Raw genomic sequence first — 18,945 nt, 5'->3', positions numbered from 1 at the left:
GTATTAGCCCAGCTGAGAAGTGGAATGGATGGATCTTACTTCCTATCCCTCTTTTCTTCCTGTTTCTTTTTAAAACTCTTTGCAACATACGAGTTGGGGACAAAATGACTGAAACACATTGCCAGGTGTGTCTGGAAGGAGGTGTCCCTTTGGGCTGTTCATTTCCCTTCGCGGTGGTTGCCACGGAGAGGACGGTCACCCGAGAGCACAGCATTGGTGAGGAGGCTCGGGGCTCAGCAGTAGCCCCTCCAGGGGGAGTGGCGAGATCATCCACCCACGAGAAGAACGGACCATTTCGTACACCACACGTGCAGGGCCCAAAGAACCTGCCTCCCAAGTGACCCTCCTGTAAATTCTCTAGACAAAATATTTGGTCATAAACCATGGGTTTGAACTCATAATAAGAGTAAAGTATTCTCATTAGGATCAGTGGGAGGAACGGAGTCTCTTCTAGCTCAGCGACCGCAAGCAGGAGAGGGAACGAGCAGCTGCCAAGTGAAACCCAGGAGGCATTCCCTTCCCACTCGGCCGGAAGCCGGCTGGCGCTGGCACGCACAGCACAGCTCCATGGGGCAGACTTATCTTGTGACGGTGGCCTGGTTCCTGGGAGTGGGAATGTAATTGAGGACACAGAATATTTTCTCTTTGGATGTCTTACCTCTTTGATCAAAGAGCCGAGATAGAGGGCGGTGAGGGGAGTCTGCTCCGCTGGCTTCACGACCACAGTGTTCCCACAGCAGAGAGCGGGTGCCAGCTTCCACACCAGCATCAGCAGAGGGAAGTTCCACTGCAGCAGAACACAGAGTGGTTGGGGGGCCCAGATCCACTACTACGCTGTCCTGGAGGCCCTGCGATGCCTCCATGGAGCACTTGCTTTACATGGTTTAGATTTGGGGTATAGGAGGTAACGTAGGAGTATGCGATGATCAGAACTGCATTCCTGCCTGGCGCCTCCTAAACTGCATTCTGGGAGACGCTAATAGGTGGTCATTGCAAAGAGGATTCTGCTATAGGTGTACTACCTTCTCCTCTTGGAGGTTTACAATGCCATCAGCATGTTAACATCTCCGAAAAGTCCCATAGAAACAAGCCCTGCCTCTCCTAAACGCAAATGCCACAGGATCTCTTTCTCTCCTTACAGAACACATACTAACCCCCACCGAATGGGTGTTTGGTGAAATACACCTTGGGAAATGCTTTCTTGTCATCCTTTCACCCCAGAGGCAGGGATATCGAAATTGCTGTGACATCAGGCCTGACAAGCACTCTCGCCCACTGAGCGTCCACTGTCTGCCAAGTGCGGTTCCAAAATCTGAACTCATTTGATCCCCACACACCTGCGTGGGGCAGTCATATTACCGCTCCTGTTGACAGAAGAGGGAACTGAGGCACAGAGGAACTGTGCCTCAGACGAAGGCCAGGATTCACGGCCAGGCTTGTTTCCTCCACTACACTGCTGCCTAAGTATCATCTTTGATGAGACGAGATGAAACCGAGCATCTCCAAGAGCGCAGTTAGCTTGATTCTAGCCGTGCCTCACCTCCGACCCCCCAAACAGTCCATTTGGCTCCTTATACTCCAATGATGTCCCCCCTGCAGGGCTGACCAATGGCTAGCTGGATTTCTTCCCCCAGCTCTGTCTGGAATTCCTACCACTAGACAACAAAGATAACATCCCATTTCCCAGGGGCCTGTGTGGTTGGCTAATGACAGCAGGTATTGTCTTAGGGTTCCCCCAGTAGTGATCGGGGTCCCCTCTTCTTCTGGATCCCCACTCCTTAGCATATAAATGCCAGTTCTCCTCACCTACAAGCAAATCTGCACCTTCTCCTGGCCTCTGCCTCTTGTAGCAGCTCCCTTCTCTCTCACTGCAGCTTTTGGAAGGGCCATCCCCACGTGCCCAGCTCCCTTTCCATTAGCCCCAACTCCCCCGATGCCTCTCTTGGGGAGCACATCTAACAGCTGTGTTTCTGTCTTTTTGAATTCCTATGTAGGAGATGACCCCATTGACTACAGTCTCTTTCTGGAAATGTATTACGTCCCTGGGAGGCCCCTGACCCTGGCTGCTCAGACTTCTCCATGGGATTCCCTGGTGGTCTGTGGGATTGGCCCCAGGCCCTCTTCTTTTCTCAATCTACACCCATCTTTAGGTGATCCCTCCCAACTTGATGGGCAAGAGCACATTTGGCCTGACCATTTCCCGGCTCTCAAAACTGGTTGCTGAAGGACACGTCTGCCTGGCCCCTGCAGAGCCCTTCTCCAACCCTCTTCACACTGCCGCCTGCCTCCCAAGCTGGTGCAGTGGCCTGGTGTTTCCTCCAATAGATGGCAGCATCATAGCATCCCCAGCACCTGCCAGACTCTCCACGGCCCAGTGAATAAAGTCCTGGGCCCTGGGAAGCAAGGCATACTGGATGCTGAGCCAGCACCACCTGCTGGCTGCTCCTCCTCTTCCTCAGTTTGTCCCCACCTAAGCTCTGATCTCACCAGCTATCTTGCTACTGCCCTCCAAGTAGTCCAGACACTTCCACACCCTCACTCAGGCCATTCCTACTGCTCAGAAACCCCTTTTTCCTGTTGAACAACTCTTTCTTATCCTCAAGGCCCAGCTGAGAGACCACTGCCCGAGAGGAGCTGGCCATCCCTGACCCCTTTGGTTTGAATCCATGTGTCTTCTGTTGCACTCCTGGAATCAGCCCCTTGAGAGCAGGCATGGGGTCTGATCCATCTTGATGACCCTCAAGCACCAAGCTCCATGCCACAGAGCAAATGCTCAATTAATACGAGTGCAATCGAATCAAAACCCACTAGAAATTGGTTCCAAAGGCCACAGGGGAATGGGGTGGGATCTATACAGATCTATCTAGAGAAGTTGCCATACTTACAGGAGTGATGGCCCCACACACACCTATGGGCTCGTGCCTGGTGAAACACACAACGTTGTCATCTGGAAAAGAGATTAAACAGAGAAGAACGTGCTCGCATGAAACTAGGTTAAGGATCTTAAGGAGTAAAAAGACAAGAAAGAAACCCAGAAGCCCACCAAGTGTCAGCTCTAAGTCTTATCTGTTCCACAATGAAGCGATTTTTAACTCAATTTCAAAAGTAAAATTCCTTAGAGGAAGGACTGACATAGTGCCATTTCCTTTTTGGGTGTGGGAAGGATGCTCTGGGGAAAAGACCCGGGGCTGCTCTGAAGAGGCTAGCTAGAGGAGTGAGAAGACAGAACCCCTAAGAGACCCCGGACGAGGCTGAGAGTCCTGAGTTGGCTCACCTGTGGGGATGGTCCTGCCCTGTATTTTGTCTGCCCACCCTGCAAAGTATCGAAGGGTTTTGATACAGCCCTCCAGGTCGATGAAAAAGGCGTGAAGGAACGGCTTCCCTGTGTCCATCGTTTCCAGGGTCTGCAATAGTAAGACAACATATTTTTAAGACACAGTTTTCCTTTTAACTGTCAGGTTGTTAAAGACAGGGCAGGGAGACAGAGCAGAGTCCTAGAACGTTGTTCTCAGTACCTCACAGCCATGGGACTCATCAGAAAGCAAGATGCCTCATTTAAAATAAGACCTGTCCCAGGCTGTCAAGGACTGCTTTTCTTACAAAACACCTCAGCCTGGAGGGTTGGCCAGAGCACAGGCACGGTTCCCCACGAAGGACAGTGGGTACAAGGCTGGTTTGGAGCCTTGCTGGGAAGGAATACACCTCAGCGTTGGTCTTCTGTCATCTGTCTGGAGTGCTGTTGCCCCAGCAGTGGGACCTGGACACATGGGTTTGTGCGCTCCGGGGAGCTCTCAGAAGGTTCAAGGACTTGAGGGGGTGGCTGGGGAGGGACCAGCTCCTCTAACAAAAGAGAAAGGGGGACGCAGGTTCCTTCTTCTTGGCCCTGCTGACCAGCACAGCTGTGGAAAGAGTGACGGGGCCCAGAGGGGTCGTGCCACCAGCACAAAGACGCACTCCGAGCTCCTCCCGCACTGGGCTGCCAGCCGGATGCGCTGCGCGGTGGGAAGGGAGCAGACTGGCCTTTGGTGGTGAGGGGTGACTCCTCAGGCGAGCGCACAGTCACTCAATGGCAGGGATTCTTTTCTGTTTCCAGCCAGGCTGAAGAGAACCCCTTTGTCCCTCAGACAAGCGGCCCCAGTTGAGCCCAGCACTGAAACCTCCCGTCATCCATGGCTGCAGGAAGTGGCCACCCTGACACATAGCCCAGGGCAGGATTCTCATTTTAGAGTCACTGGGCTGAGAGAATGATTTACAAAGGAAGAGAGGCCCCTCCGTGTGCACTCGCATATGCCTCATTTCCGAGATGGATGGCTCTGCTCCCACTTCAAGGTGCAGACACAGGGGCTAACAGAGCCCAGGAACTCATCTGTGTTATCCAGAGGGTAGGCGGCATGGCTGGCACTGAATTTGGGGCATCTGACTTTCAGTAAGGGCAGTGACTGCTTTTTAGGCCACTGCCCCTGGACATTTGCATCTGCAAAGGATGTAGGATGGCCGCATGAATGGCTGGGCTACTCTATCTTTGCTTCAGGAATGAACCCAAGAATTCTCTGAACAGGAGGCAACCACTTTCCTAGCTAAGTGGCCTTGGCAAGTCCCTGAATCTCTCCCTACCTCAGTTTCCTCATCTGCAAAACAACAACAATAACAGTAATGGCACCTACCTCATAGGACTAGCGTGCAGGTTAGAGGAGTCCTATACATAAAGCACTAACAGCACTGCCTACCCATAGTAACAGCCACATCCACTGTTCAAATGATGATAATAACAGCTCTGACTATTGTCATCATTTTCCCTTTTAGGGCCAGACAGGTGCTCCACAATCCTCAGCTGGGGACAGCGAGGAGACAGGGCTGTGTGTTGCTAGAGATGACAGGGCTAGTCTGGGTCTGGGGTGTGTCTCACCCCTGGTAGATGCTGCTCAGGGACCAAGTCAGGCCAACGTGACAGCCAGTACACTGTACCTTTGGCTCCTATTGATTTACATTCCAAGTTGGAACTTGCATTTTCCCGGGGAAACCCAACAATTGCAAATAATGCCAAAATTCTCCAGGGCCCAGCTGCTCCATACAGCATCCGCACGTCTGTCAGTGGAATGGGGAGTTTACTCTTGGCCCTTTTCTGGGATGGGAGAGAAAGGCAGGAGACTGGGACAGAGCTTTGTGGGGACGTGCGAGGCCTGGAGCCACTGCCCACATCCAGCCCTGGCTTACTCTCTCTGGTTGGATAAACTAGGACAGGTTACCTAAACTCTCTGGGCCTCAGCGTTCTCCAAATAGGATAATAAATACTACAGGTCAAGTGCCCACAATAAGCCTGGTACATGAGGAGCATTCAACAAGCATTGACTGTTTTTTATTATTAACTTAGTCACGTTTGCTTACTGGAATGACAACAGGAATTTGCCAGGTTGGTGTTATGGAATCTGTCCAAGCAAAACTGGGTCACAACAGGTTTAGAAAGGAAGTTCTTTAAAAAAATAAAAATCAAAAAAGATTCGCAGGTGAGTACACAGGCCTGAATCTGAGAGATCAAGTGTTAGCTACTCATTGGGACTTTTACACAATTATTGTGTCTGGACCATGTGGGAACCACAGCTGCTTCTAAGTTTATTTCTTTTAACATTTTAGGAGAAAAATATGCCTTTTGAAAAATTAACACATGGTAACCCTCAGATACTAAAGAATGAAGGAAAAGTGCTGTGGGACATGCCTCAGACGCCCCAGCGCCAAGGCTTAAATGAGGGGCTCAGAAGTGGGGCTCTGTTTGAGGAGAGAGCAAACAGGGACAGCCCCTATTTCGAGGCTACCAAGATGAGCGCCCGAAGTGCCAGAGTCTGGGTCCAGGTGCTTAGTGAGGGAGAGAGAGAGCTGGGGCTGCTGGATCTGCCACATGGTCTCCAAACACTGAACACAAAGTAATTGCCCAGCTCTGTCAAAGCCACCAAGCTGGCAAGAGAACATGACGGAAAGCGGCACTTTGTGCGGGAGAATGCAGGAAAACCCCATCAAGGACATGCTTTCCCGTGATGTGGTCTGGGTTTTCAAAACTGTATTTGCCAGTCATTCTCTTGTCCCTTTCACAATGTGGCGAAGAACTGGATCTTATTTCTTGCGGGCAGCGAGGTCAGATGGCAGAGGGGACTTGCTCTGTGTGCTTTAACACCAGTCTTTCCAGGACAGCCAGGAGGACTGAAGGTAAAGGTGGCCTTGCAGCCACTGCTCCCCAAGATGATACTGACACTTGAGGACAGGGTGGGGAGGGTGCCCAGGCACATCCTCTCCCGCCTGCTATTAGTCCTCACGGACATTGCAGACCGATGAGCTCATGCTGGGTGAAAACAGAAATGTTTTTGAAGAAGCCAGTTTGGCAGCTTGAGAGTTGAGACTGGCTTTCATTGCAGGAAGAAACCAGAGGCTCTGCGGAGAGAGACACTGACCCTGGGAGGGAGCTCTTCTCACCCGGGTTCGGGCTGGCCAGCTGGGGAGGGCGGAAGGAAGGTGCAGTTCTCTCTGTGTGGATGCACCCTCAGGGCAACGCACCCCAAAGGAGCACCCGAAATGTAGAGTTTCTCCACCCTCCACCCCAAGACACACACTCAGGGTCAAGAGCAATTTCAGAGTCCTAGCTGGCACTGACCTCCACGCAGGTGTCCACTTGACTACTCATTCCTGGCATCAGATCAAGAAAGGAAAGAACCATTTTTCCAAATCAGAGACCAAAAAGGAGATTTCCTCCCCTACCAATTGGGCCTCCAGGTCTGGGGCAAATTTTACACAGGAGTCTGAGCCATATGAGGGCTGCGTGTGCAGGCTGCAAAGGACCTCAAGGCACAAGGGGGCCCCAAGATTTCCTCTGATCAAACACCCACTGCAAGACCAAAAGAAGGTCTGAGGATCTCGTTAAATTCTGTACTTACAACTCCTAAATGTCTTCATAGCCCATCTCATGAGAGCAGGCCAACCTCATGCAGTGGGATGAATAAAGATCCCCATCTTGCAGCTGAGGAACTAAGGTGCTAGAAATTTGCTGGCCAGGAGAACACGTAGCTGAGGTTAGAACCTGAGTCTTCAGATAGCATTATTAATAATAGCTATCATCTATTTAGTGCTTACTGCATGACAGGGACTGCTAAGGATTTTAAATGGATCGTTCTCACAACACTCAGATATCATTATTCGTGAAGAAACATATGCTCAGGGAGGTTAAGCAACTTGTCCAAAGTCACACAGCTAGTAAGTGGCAGAGCTGGGGTTTGAACCTAGGTCTTTCATACTCTGAGGTTTCCTATAACTAGGTTATCCTGCCCTCACCATCACTCCACACACACTCACCACTGCCCATTTCAGGGGTGAAATAGGGGTGATTTTTAAGCTATATGGGGACACTTTTTCTATGTTAAGTGGTAGCATTTATTTTAATAAGTATTAGAAAAAATACACCAGCACATTAAACCTGTAATTTAATGGATACTGTCACTTAGGATGAGGTTAAATTTCACTTTAAAAGGGAGTTCATGTAAGAAAACAAGTTAAGTTCATAACTGTGCAGGTGGGACCAGGATACAGCCCAGCCCAGCCTAGCTGTCTGTGAACGTCTCAAGTCTGGGAACCACTAATGGAGCTGAACTTCCTCCAGGCCAAGAAGATGAGCTGCAGGGGACAAAAGTCCGACTTCAAAACAAAAAGTATGCGTCCAGTAGCATAGACGCCTGCCTATGGCCGGAAAGCCACACCTCAAAGGACCAAGCAGTCCCACCGCCACACAAAACAGCACCCTAGGTCCTTTCTCCCACACTCTGAGGGGGGTGGGCCCTCAGGGAGGCCGGCTGGCCCCACGCCTCCCCTGTGTGCATGTACTCACGGCCAGGACGGCGCGGTCCCTCTCCACGAGATCCGCCAGTTGGTGCAGCAGCTGGCCGCGGCTCAGGGCATCCAGCCGGCGCCACGGCGAGCCCCTCTGGAAGGCGGCTTGTGCAGCCTCCACGGCCTTGTCTACGTCGAGCTGCACGGCCGAAACAATAGAGAGAGTGTGTCACCTTTCGCTGAGGGCTCAGCTGTCGGAGAACAGCAGAGTCTCCGCCCGCTGTAGAGGAAGGAGGGGCAGCAGGCAGCTCAGAGCAACAGCAAGGTTTCCAATCACTTTAATGGCTGGGGGCTTTCAAGTGGTTTTTTTCTTCTTTATATCTTAAGTCTTTCAAGTTTTCTACAATGGCCAAGGATTAACTTTCCTTCTGATTATACAAAGCTTTTAAAATAGTCATAAAACCACTGACCTTTATTATTTTTCTTGGTGACCAAAGTAGGAAAAGATCATCTACTTGCTACCTCAGTTTGGATACAAACACACTCCCACAGCTCACCAGTTAGGTGGGAAATGTCTGTCTTGGCATTTTACTCCAGCTGAGGACTGCAGTCCAATAGCAAGAACGGGGGTACGAGTCCTCCTCTGGATCTCAGAACTGACCACACTGAAAAAGTCCCTGGATGGGGAGGATCAGGGACTTTTTCTCCCTTTAGCCTCACCTCACCTACCCCCTGGGAGCAGAACTGTGATGATTTTATAGAAAAAGAACTGGATCATTTATGCACTGATAGAAGAATTACAATCAAAACTTCTTTACTGGGAAAGAATGATAGCTGTTTAGAGTAATGACACCCATTCTTTTCTTTTTTTTTTTTTTTTTTTTTAATGCTATTCTTGTCTGCTTACATTCTTTTTTTTTAATGTATGTATGTATGTATGTATGTATGGCTGTGTTGGGTCTTCGTTTCTGTGCGAGGGCTTTCTCTAGTTGTGGCAAGCGGGGGCCACTCTTCATAGCGGTGCGGGGGCCACTCTTCATCGCGGTGCGCGGGCCTCTCATTGCCAAGCACAGGCTCCAGACACGCAGGCTCAGTAATTGTGGCTCACGGGCCGAGTTGCTCCGCGGCATGTGGGATCTTCCCAGACCAGGGCTTGAACCCGCATCCCCTGCATTGGCAGGCAGATTCTCAACCACTGCGCCACCAGGGAAGCCCCACCCATTCTTTTCTAATTTTTATTTATTGTTATTTTTTTGGCCGTGCCACGAGGCATGCAGGATCTTAGTTCCCCAACCAGGAATCAAACCTGTGCCCCCTGCAGTGGAAGCACGTAGTCCTAACCACTGGACAGCCAGGGAATTCCCTGACACCCATTCTTATGTTCAGGAAAATGGGGTTTGAGGCTCTGGTTGCTGATGGGCAGGGGCTCACCCCCCAGGACCCTCTGAACCTCTCTTCCTTAGGGAGGTACAGCCAGCAGTGGACACCTGGCACCAGTCAAGAGGGACACTCCACCAAGATTCTGTGTCTCCAAAGTGGGTTTGGAGGTGAGCAGAAGCTTTGGCAAGGGAGATATTAGGAGTTTGAATTCCTTGTCCCAGGCTCTGGGGTGGAGGCCAGGACCTCTCCAGCTGCAGGAACAGGCCAGCCTCTGTCTTCTGGTGCTTGGAACAGTCACTCAGACCATGGGACAAGCCAGAGCTGGGGGCAGGGATCTTACTCTCCTCCCTGATACCTGTATACTGCACCTGGGAGTCCTGCTCAGCATCATGCTCCACCCCTACACCCTCACATCTTCACACGAGCTCCTCAGTGCTAGTATCTTTGTAAACAGAGCTTAGCATGGGGCGCTGCACATGGGAGGGTATGTATAGGTGGAAACACTGTGCATTGCATACCTATCACAAAACCATCACTAGTAGGATCAAATTCAAGCCTATTTTACACATGTGTCATTCACCCTGTTCACATTCAACATTACCTACACACTTAAGAACATCAGATGAGTACTCTAGTGGTTGAGGAGAGGGTTACGTTTCCCTTCGCTCCTTACAAAAGCTGTACCTTCAACCTTTCCCCCAATGATACATATTCAAAAGATACTCTATGGTTCGAAATGTATCAAGGACACATCCAGGAGTCCCTTAGCTTTATATATATATAATATATAATGTATACATATAATATAGCTTATAAAATATACCCTGCACTATCAAATAGGGTTATAGACTATAGCTTTACAAGATAATTTAAGTTTCTGGTAGAAAAGAAATCTGGCAGTTGCATGACATTATTACCTCTGCATGACTTAGCAAGTCGTTTTCCTTCAAGTCTTTTTTTTTTTTTTAAAGTGTCTCCTGCCAGAATGCCGCATTTGGTGAAACACACCAGCCGGAAATACTTTCTGGAAAGATTATTTAATGCTACCAGTATCAAACAGTTGATAAAAACCTTTCCTTTAGCCACGTGATAAGGATAGCTGAGGTCATCCTCATAGATGGAGAAACATCTATCAAAGGAGAGTGACTCTGCAGCACATCGTCCCTAATTGATCCCATTCTGGGCCAAGTGTCTGAGAAGCAGCTCGCTTAGGTGCAACCTCAGTGTGGGCCAGTTCTGCCGTATAACTCAGCTGAAGCGTTTCCTTTTCCTCTAGTGATCTGTAATTGAATTACTGGAGGGGGGTCACCCACCTTATCTCCTTCTTCCACTTCACATATTTTCTCTAGAGTTGAAGGGTTATATGTGGCAAACTTTTTTCCACTCTTGGATTCGTTCCATTCATTGTTGATGAATATCTAACCAGGAAAGGAAGTTGTAATGCATTAGGCTTAAATCAAAATCATATAATTCCAACATACTGAGGACCTTAGGTAACGTCTTTTCCTTCCGTCCCTCCAACCTACCTGTCTGCCTTTTTTATAGATAGGACCTGGAAGGGGGATGGAGCCACATGCCCAACCAGGAGCACACTCAGAATTAGAATCCAAGTCTCCTGACTTTTAATACATTTTCAGAGAACTACATTTTTGTCACAATAAAACTAATTTAGAATTTTTTTCTAAAATGTTCTCTCTCTTTTTTTTTTAAACAAGAAGATGGATTCACAGAGAAATAGCAGGGTTAGATAGTTACATAAACGGTATAAGTTAAATTTTACACACTCAGCAAGTTCGGGGGAAGATTACATATGCATATATATATATATGGTGCCAAGCAATCCACCTGTCCCTGAAGAGTATGTCAGCAGTGAGCACTACCTTCTCCCTCCTTCCTGCTGCAACCCCCAGCTAGATCACCAAGGAACTGGCATTATACAAAAGAATCTTACTATAACCCTTTAGCCCTCATTAATGCACATCAGCCCCCTCCCCCATTCTCTTTAAAATGTCTATTTTCATGTTGGGCTTAATAAAAGCCAGTATTGGAATACAAAGATAAATATCCGTGTTAGGAAATGTTCTGGTTATATTAACATATGTAGCAAATAACGGCTTATATCCAGAACCAAAGAATTAACTCACAAAAATCACTTAGTTCAGAGACTCAGTTATCTAGAACACAGCCGAGAATAGAGACATTAAAAAGAAAAAGACATCATGAGCAAACTAAAAAGAATCCACAAGTCCATGCACTGAAATGTGTGTACTATTTACTCTTAGTTTACCCTAAGTTCTAACTGCCTTAAAAAAGCATTAAAAGAGACAGCTTTTGGGAAAGAACTAGGAACAGAGGTGACAGATAATACATAAAACATGTTTTGACAGAATGGAGGCCCTGGCTACCCAGTGAGAGGACAGGCAATCTCCTGCTGTACCAGCTTGGGACAACTTTGTCATCAGAGCCCATCGTGGCATCAGAGAGACCCCAGTCACAAACATGACTGATATGCTTTAGAAGCATTTCCATCAAGTAAAATGCCATCAATAATTTCTAAGTACAGAACTAGCTCATCAGATTCCATCTCTATATCTATATGCATATGTTTATATGCACATCTCTATACGCATTTATTCTATCTCTATCTCTCTATGCATATCTTTGAGTCATTTAAAGAGAGAATTGCATCACTACAAGGATTAATTTCAATGACTATGAATTTCATTCATTTGGAATACTTGACTCCCCAGTGAGGATGGATGAGAGGGGAGCCAACTCATCCAGTGTGCAATCTGACTATGTTCTCTGTCCTGGGCTGTCCTGTAAAAAATCCTAAGCTCGCAGGGAAGGAAGCCCGCTCTGGGAAGCCGCTGGTGCACTGTTTTGATAACTCTCCCTGGAAAGCAGGGAAATTTGAGTGCGGTGGGGACAATGCACAGAAGGCCAGCTCTGGCTGGGCAGGTGGGCAGAGGGCCCCTGCCTCCCTGTGTGGGGTCCAGAGCTGAGAGCGACCCTCGACCGTGAGATGTGCCCATCTGACTTCTGGAAGCTCAGCGCCTTCAACGTGAGGCCAGGCCCCCAGGGAAGCATGCGGAAAAGGCCAGGCTACAATTACAGGTTTATTCTTCCAGCTGAAACCAAATCCAAGAGTTCACTTTTGCCATTCAGCAAGCAGTCACTCGGTAACAGTGAGAAATTAATAAGTAGAGAAGAGGAGTTAAGTTAGCGTGGGGAGGAAAGTGCAGCCAGGAAGAGAGGCCCATTTGTCGGAAGATGAAATTTCGTGGGTTAGATAATAGAGACTGTCAGTGAAAACTGCTGATTCTAGGACCTTCCTGGTATCAATTCCAAGGAGGAGGGAAAATGAGAAGGTGGTAGAAGAGAATATAAATAAGGGGATAAAAACAGATTGCAATGATCAGATGTCTGTTATACTTCATCTCCAAGCATGCTCCTCCAAAAAAAAAAAATTACTTGGTCGTTCATGACATTGATCCATAGTCCTTTCTAACCAGCAACTTAAAAAAAATTCAGACTGCTCAACTCTACTCATATTTTCCCATCACAATGTTTCTAATTTAGCAAAAATTTTTTCTTTATACTACATTAGTAAGTAATTTTGTAAGTGGTTTCTACTGTTGCTTTTTCTCTCCAATAAAAGAAAACAAAAACACAAATGAGGAAGGGGTAAGTGTGGCCTACCAATTATGCTGGTTGTATTGTTTTGAACCCCCAAACAGGAAAATGGGTCTAGAAAAAAACTGTTCCCCTTGACTTGTGAATTGGTATGAAACAAAACTTATAGAGGAATAAAATTATGTTACATTGAGTGGATGGGATTCACATTTTGAAGGAATGGAGTGGTATACTATCCAGACTGAGCTGGAAAACCACAGCTATTGTCAAGATATGGGTGCCCCAGAAGAGGCTAAGGTGGTGGTTACACAAGTGAGTTCTGCTGACGCCACTTATAGAAACTTCCATTGGACCTCAGCTATACTCAAAAGGAATATATTTTCAGAAAAGGAAATTTGAGTGAATTTTATTTTTCATAAAAGAGATCATAAAAACCAGTGTTTTAATGAGCCAGAAAATCTTAAAAAAGAATTTCTGCTACTGGAAGGAAAGGAAGGGGCCCTATGAAGTGAAAGGGGCTGCTACCCTCTGAGACCTATGTGGGGGTTTTGGGGGGGACCCCCCTCACCAAAATCACAGAGCAGAACCCAGTGTTAAAACATGAGAACAAAGGAACTTCGTCCTTCTGGAGACTGGACTTACCCTGGGAAATGGTCCCCCAAGGCTGGGGCTCAGACCCACCATTTCCAGCTTGTCCTCCATTAACAAGAAGCACCATGAGTCAGGTTTGAAAAATAACAGACCGTTACTGCTCACACACTCCACAGTCAGGGGGCCTCGGAGGCCTCGGGGGCCTCGATACAGTAGTTCTGTTTCTCCCGCTTCTTTCCTCAGCCCTGTGGGCTGCCTCTGCAGCCAGGGGCTCCCTAAGCATTGCTTGCCTGGGCTCCCCACCCTCAGTCACAACCACACAGGCTGCCCCAACCCCACAACTGCTAGGAGGAGGCCTCTGTGGAGGTGGGCCTGGAGCAAGGACAGAGAGGCAGAGGTTTTGCCCTCCAGAGGAAAGGAGGGTACAGCAGCCTACTGTCAGGCTGCCGCAGTCATCATTGCCTAGGAGCCACTAAGGATCCTGGCTCTCCAGCCCCCTCCACCTCATGCCCTTCCCTCAGCCTTAGTCACAACCCGATTCTGTTCCACTAAGAAGAGGGGGCACCCAGCAGGACAACAAACACCAGTCACTCTGTGAATGTGCTACAATGCACCTCTCTACCTAAGGGCTGCATTTACACTTGTGAAGGGACAGAAAGAATTGCACACAAAAAGGTAACTTTCCATATGTGGCTCCATTGCTCTGATAGCACTAAAAAAAGGTAAAAAGGAATAGGAAAATAATATATGTAATTTCCGGTTTCTATACTGTTTTTTAAAATCCAATAAAATAAAAATAAAACAAAATGCTACTACCAACAAAAGGTGACCACCACGAGTGTTAGGGGCTAAAAAAATTTAGGTACTATTTTCACTGTTCCCAGAATATGAGTTGGAATTTGCACTCTGAAGCTGAGACTACTTAGGAAACTACATTAAAAATAATGTCCATCGAAGTGCCTCTGTTGATTACAGAGCCCTCTGGAAACAGTTAATTTTAATGTCATGTGATCAGAGGTCCAGCCGACAATAAGCGCCAAGAGATCAAAATCTGAAGGCCGCACATAGTGGCCTACAACTTTCTCTGCTTGATTAAAAACTATTTGAGACATAATTGCTACTTGTGAAAGTAAAACTGATGGAGGAATTTTCTAAGTGCTGTGTCAGCTGGAGTTGGGGGCAATGGATAAGATGCAAAAATAAAGGAGACAAACTTGGGGAAAGTGGAGCCAACCGTGGCTCTTGGCCTGCACCCCTGAGGTGCCCCCAGCGCCAGCCCAACGGCCTCCAAACAGCCTCGGGGCGTCTTCCTACCGGAGGGGACACGCTCCCCGCTGGCAACGGATCTCCCAGCCCTGCTCAGCCCGGGCTCCAGGCCTCGCCATCTTCCTTTCTGCCCTAGGCAGGTGTTCTCACCGCTTTGCCAGTGCTCCAGCCTCCTAGTCCACAGCGCAAAAAGGACAGCGAGCCTCGGGACTCCGCGGCGCGATGGGGCCCTGCCACCCGCGGTTTCCCAGGCCCAGATCTGACACCATGATCTGCCAAGACCAAGGTCTCTGGGCTCCGGGACAGTCTCATCAGTGAGCACCTTCCTACTAGCCCTCGTTCTACTGGTAAGCTGGTAAGAGCTAAGCACAGGAGGTGCCCGACTTCTCTCCGCTTGCTCCCGCTGACGTTTCCGGACACTTCCGAGGCAGCCTGACCTCTCAAGTCGGCTCTTGGTGTTTTCAGGCACCCTCTGACCTTCTCGAAGCCCGACCCCCTCAGCCCCGGAAACTACGCCGCAGGGTCTGCGGGAAGACCACCGCGCCCAAGTCACGGCGCACCACCGCTCGCCTTCAAAGCGGGCCCTGCAGGGGCACGTCGGGGCCGCACCGGGCTTCAGCCTGGCACCGCGCGGCCGCCGCAGAGCCTCCCTCGCCCGGTTTTCGCGCCCGAGAGCCCGTCTGGGGGTGCGGATCTTGGAGTCCCTTTTGGGGTGCGCGGTGGACGCCCGCCCGGGATGCCCAGTGCTGAAGGCTGCTTCAGGAGGACCCGGCTGAGCGGAGAGGCTCGAGTCACAGGAGCGCCAGGCGAACTCAGCTGAGGGCGCGCCGCCCCAGCTCCCCGCACTCTCGGAGCGGAGCAGCGGGGCTCCCGGCCTGCTGACCACTGGTCCCCGCCACCGTGGCCGGGCAGCCCAGCGCGGAGCCAGGCGGCCGTCGGGTGGGACGCGGGCCCGTCTCACCTTGGTGAACTTGACCTCCAGGTTGCGGACGGGGCGCGGCAGGGCGGGTGACTTCCTGTCCGGCTGCCCGTTCTCCACGGCCCCGTTGGTGGTGGCCATGGCTCCTCCACGCTCCCGGGTCCGAAGCGCCCGAGTCTTCGGCGCCTGCTCCGGCCTGGGCGGTGCGCAGCCTACTCGCGGGGTGACAGCTCCGCGCCGCTTTATGGAGCGCCCCACGCCTCCCGCCCGAGGGGGCTGTCTAATTGGCTGCAGGACGGGAGGAAGGGAGGGCGGGCGGGAGGGGAGGGGGCCGGCCCGCCTCACCCCACCCCGCCCGCCGCCCCTGCGGGAACCCGGCCACCCCCCGCCCGGCCACCGCGCCGCGCGCTCCCCGCCCCGGAGGCTGCCCTTGGAGGAGCTCCCGAAACGCCGCCGGGCCCCGGAAGTCCCAGGGCTCGGGCAGCGGGCCGGGGCAGGAATCGGGGGCGCGGGGCCGCAGCGCTGGCTGGCGAGTCCGCCCGCGGCACCTGCCGCCCCCGGCCCGCTGCCGCTCCGTGCACTCGCCCAACTTCGGTCCGCGCCCCGCGCTCCGGGAAGGCGCGCCCTCCCGCCCGCTGGGGGCCTTGCGCCGCGTCGGGGGTCGGGGACCCCGCGGGGAGGCCCCGCGTCGCTGCCCACGTGCCTCGGCGTAGAGTCCAGACGCCGGGGCCGGGCTTGCAGGACCGACGCCCGGCGCGCCCCACTCGGCCCGTGCCGGGACTGCGGGCAAGCGGGCGCGGAATCTCCCCCGGCCCTGGGCGTCACACGCCGAGGGGCAGAAGGCTAAGGAAAAGCCTTTGGCCCTTCCTGCCCCGTGCTGTGGCGTCCCAGCGCGGCCGGGCCCCTGACCTTTACAGGCTCACAGCGGGGCTCCAGCCCGAGGCCCTGGGATGCAATTGTTCTGATTTTTTTTAAAGGCATACATTATACCTTATTTTTTTTAAAAAAATGAACAAAAGAGAAAGCACGTGAGATCTTTGCAGCTTTAAGTGTTGAAGCGCTTATCGCGTAGGTTGCTCAACTTGCTAAGGAAGCACGTCCAGCTCCTTTCAAACGTTCCACCAAAGCCAGGGACTTGCTCCAGGTCCTATCTGAGACATGGAAGCGGCTTCTCATGTATGTCATCCCTCAGGTTTCTGGAACGATGATGTGGGGCATCAACTGGAGGACAAAAGCAGTGGTTTAATCCCCAGAACCCTCAGCCCCTCAGTCCATTTCCTTCTGTCAGTAATCTCAAGTGCCAAGCAATGCGGACACTCCTTACTGTCCTGAGGCTCCTGTTTGTTTTGGGGGTCTCAGTGTCCATCTCTGTCCTCTCTCTCCTTCCTCACTGCAATGCTGCTGAGTGTCCTAGATAGTGGAATAAGCTTTTAAACTTTTGCAAACCTGTCATCAGACCACCTGCCTTCTGGGAATGAAAGGGTCCTATGCTGTTGTGGCTTAGAATGCACAGGTGAAGCAGGGAAAGGGGATAATGGGTCCCCCGGGGCTGACCGACATCAGTGAGTCTATTCTTGATGCCAGGTTTACTGACACTGATGAGTCCCAGAACAATGCTGTCTCTTTCCTTAGATGCTCCTGCCAGTCCCTGGGCTCCCTGTCTTGCCTGGCAGGCCCCGTGGCCCCCACTCAGGCCTCTTGGAAACATGTGGGCAGATGTCTTATGCCAGGGCCTCTACCTGGATGTTGAGCCCCAGCGTCTGGGTGCCTGGGCCCAGCAGGGCCTGCAGGGTCTGGAGACAGACCCTCCTGACCAGCAGCAGTTGGCCTTGGGGGCCAACAACCTCACCTGTGGCTCCTCCTGTTGACAACCACCCACATGATCCTGGGAGCCTGGGATCAGAGGGGGGTACTCAGCCATAGGAGACGGCTCCCAGAGAGCAGGTTAGGAGGATGGGCCTGGCTCGAGATTTGTTCAGACCAGCAGGCTACCTCTGCTCCCGTCTTGCCACTCAGTAGGAGGGATGAAAGCAAGATGCTCTTCTCCCCATTTTACGGGTAAGTAAACAGAGGCATGCAGATACTTGTACCAGACATCACCTGCAGTGGAGGAACCAAGGCCAGACTGTGTGTGGGTGGATGGTGCAGGGTGTGGAGGAGGGATTTCTCTTACCTGCCTCTGCACCCTTCTTTCACCAAAGGCAGCACCTGTCTACTGTGGCCCCATGTCACTGGGGCAGCAGAGAGCACAGCAAACGTATAGGTGCAAAATGGTAGCAGCATCCCTCCAGGTGTGCCTTGTATAGAAATCAAACCCTTAGGTACCAGCCTCAGAGGTGGTGACCATAGGTGCCAGGAAAGGAGGAAGGACTGTTTTCTCCCATTATCAGCCATTGGATGTCTGGGTGGCGGGGGATTGCCTGAACATCTAAAGCTTTAGAGGCCCAACCTTTTTGACCACATCCCTGACCTGGATTCCAGCTGTGTGCCCTTCGGTTGTACACTTCATTCTGAGGTTCGGTTTCTTTTTCTGTAAAATAATCTCGCTTTATAGTGTTTAGGGAAGCTAAAGTAAGAAAATGGTGCTTTATAAGCTGTAAAGTGCTGTATACATGCCAGCTCCTCATTTTCGTATTCTTCCTTGAGATTGATTCCTCTTAGCAGGCTTTCTTCTGGGAAGTTAGCAAGCCTCCCTGCCTTCTCTCTGGCTTCCACCAACTTCCCTGGTCAAGCAATAGTCACTCTGCTAATTTCACTGTAAAAATAGTATTTGTATTTTGTATTCAACTCTGTGGTGGTGCTGTGGCTGTCTGCTGCTTGGCTTCTTGGCATCTCAAATTATATAAGTCCAGGACATCTCACGCCGAGGGCTTACTAGTTTGATGAACATTTAATAAAAATAATCATGAATAAAGATGAAGATAAAAGACTGAGATAAAATTTAAGTTAGATATCCCACCCCCTCCAAAATCTCAACCTAATTCATTTTTAAATGCATAAACTTTGTGGGAGATATTGAGGTCTGTAGCAAATGTAATTCATAATGATAAGGAGAATGATCATAACGGAACCCCATTTTGTTTTACTTCATTTCCAGTCGGGTACCTAAGCCTTACTGGGGGTTCCCAGAGGCCTGCTGAGGGCCCTCAGCACCTCCAGAGCTGGTGGCCAGCTGCAGAGCTGCCTTCCACAGGCCACTCACCTCACCCAGCACCCAGGAGTCAACGTCAGCCTCCAGGACCTGGGCATGTGGGAGCCTTTCATGGAAAGCCAGGCTCCTTGGGTGAAGGTGGTTCTCTAAAGAAGGGAAGCAGTGTGGCCCTTCAGTGCAGGTGACCTCACCTCAT

General features: G+C 50.7%; 1 protein-coding gene across 1 annotated transcript in view; it reads right to left on the bottom strand.

The window, feature by feature from the left end:
* ALDH1A3 (aldehyde dehydrogenase 1 family member A3) overlaps window positions 1-15,939 on the bottom strand; it is a 35,463-nt gene extending 19,524 nt beyond the window's left edge. Inside the window, exons 1-6 of the mRNA XM_059912619.1 lie at window positions 15,641-15,939; window positions 10,500-10,604; window positions 7,865-8,005; window positions 3,275-3,404; window positions 2,886-2,947; window positions 659-787 (exon numbers count right to left, since the gene is read on the bottom strand). Coding sequence (XP_059768602.1) covers window positions 659-787; window positions 2,886-2,947; window positions 3,275-3,404; window positions 7,865-8,005; window positions 10,500-10,604; window positions 15,641-15,739 — 666 coding nt within the window. The 5' untranslated portion in view covers window positions 15,740-15,939. The remainder of the gene's footprint in view (window positions 1-658; window positions 788-2,885; window positions 2,948-3,274; window positions 3,405-7,864; window positions 8,006-10,499; window positions 10,605-15,640) is intronic.
* Window positions 15,940-18,945: the final 3,006 nt, after the last annotated feature.

This window comes from Balaenoptera ricei, chromosome 2 (genome assembly GCF_028023285.1).
Source record: "Balaenoptera ricei isolate mBalRic1 chromosome 2, mBalRic1.hap2, whole genome shotgun sequence".
In the NCBI taxonomy this organism is placed as follows: Eukaryota; Metazoa; Chordata; class Mammalia; order Artiodactyla; family Balaenopteridae; genus Balaenoptera; species Balaenoptera ricei.
This window is presented reverse-complemented; position numbering and strand designations above follow the sequence as displayed.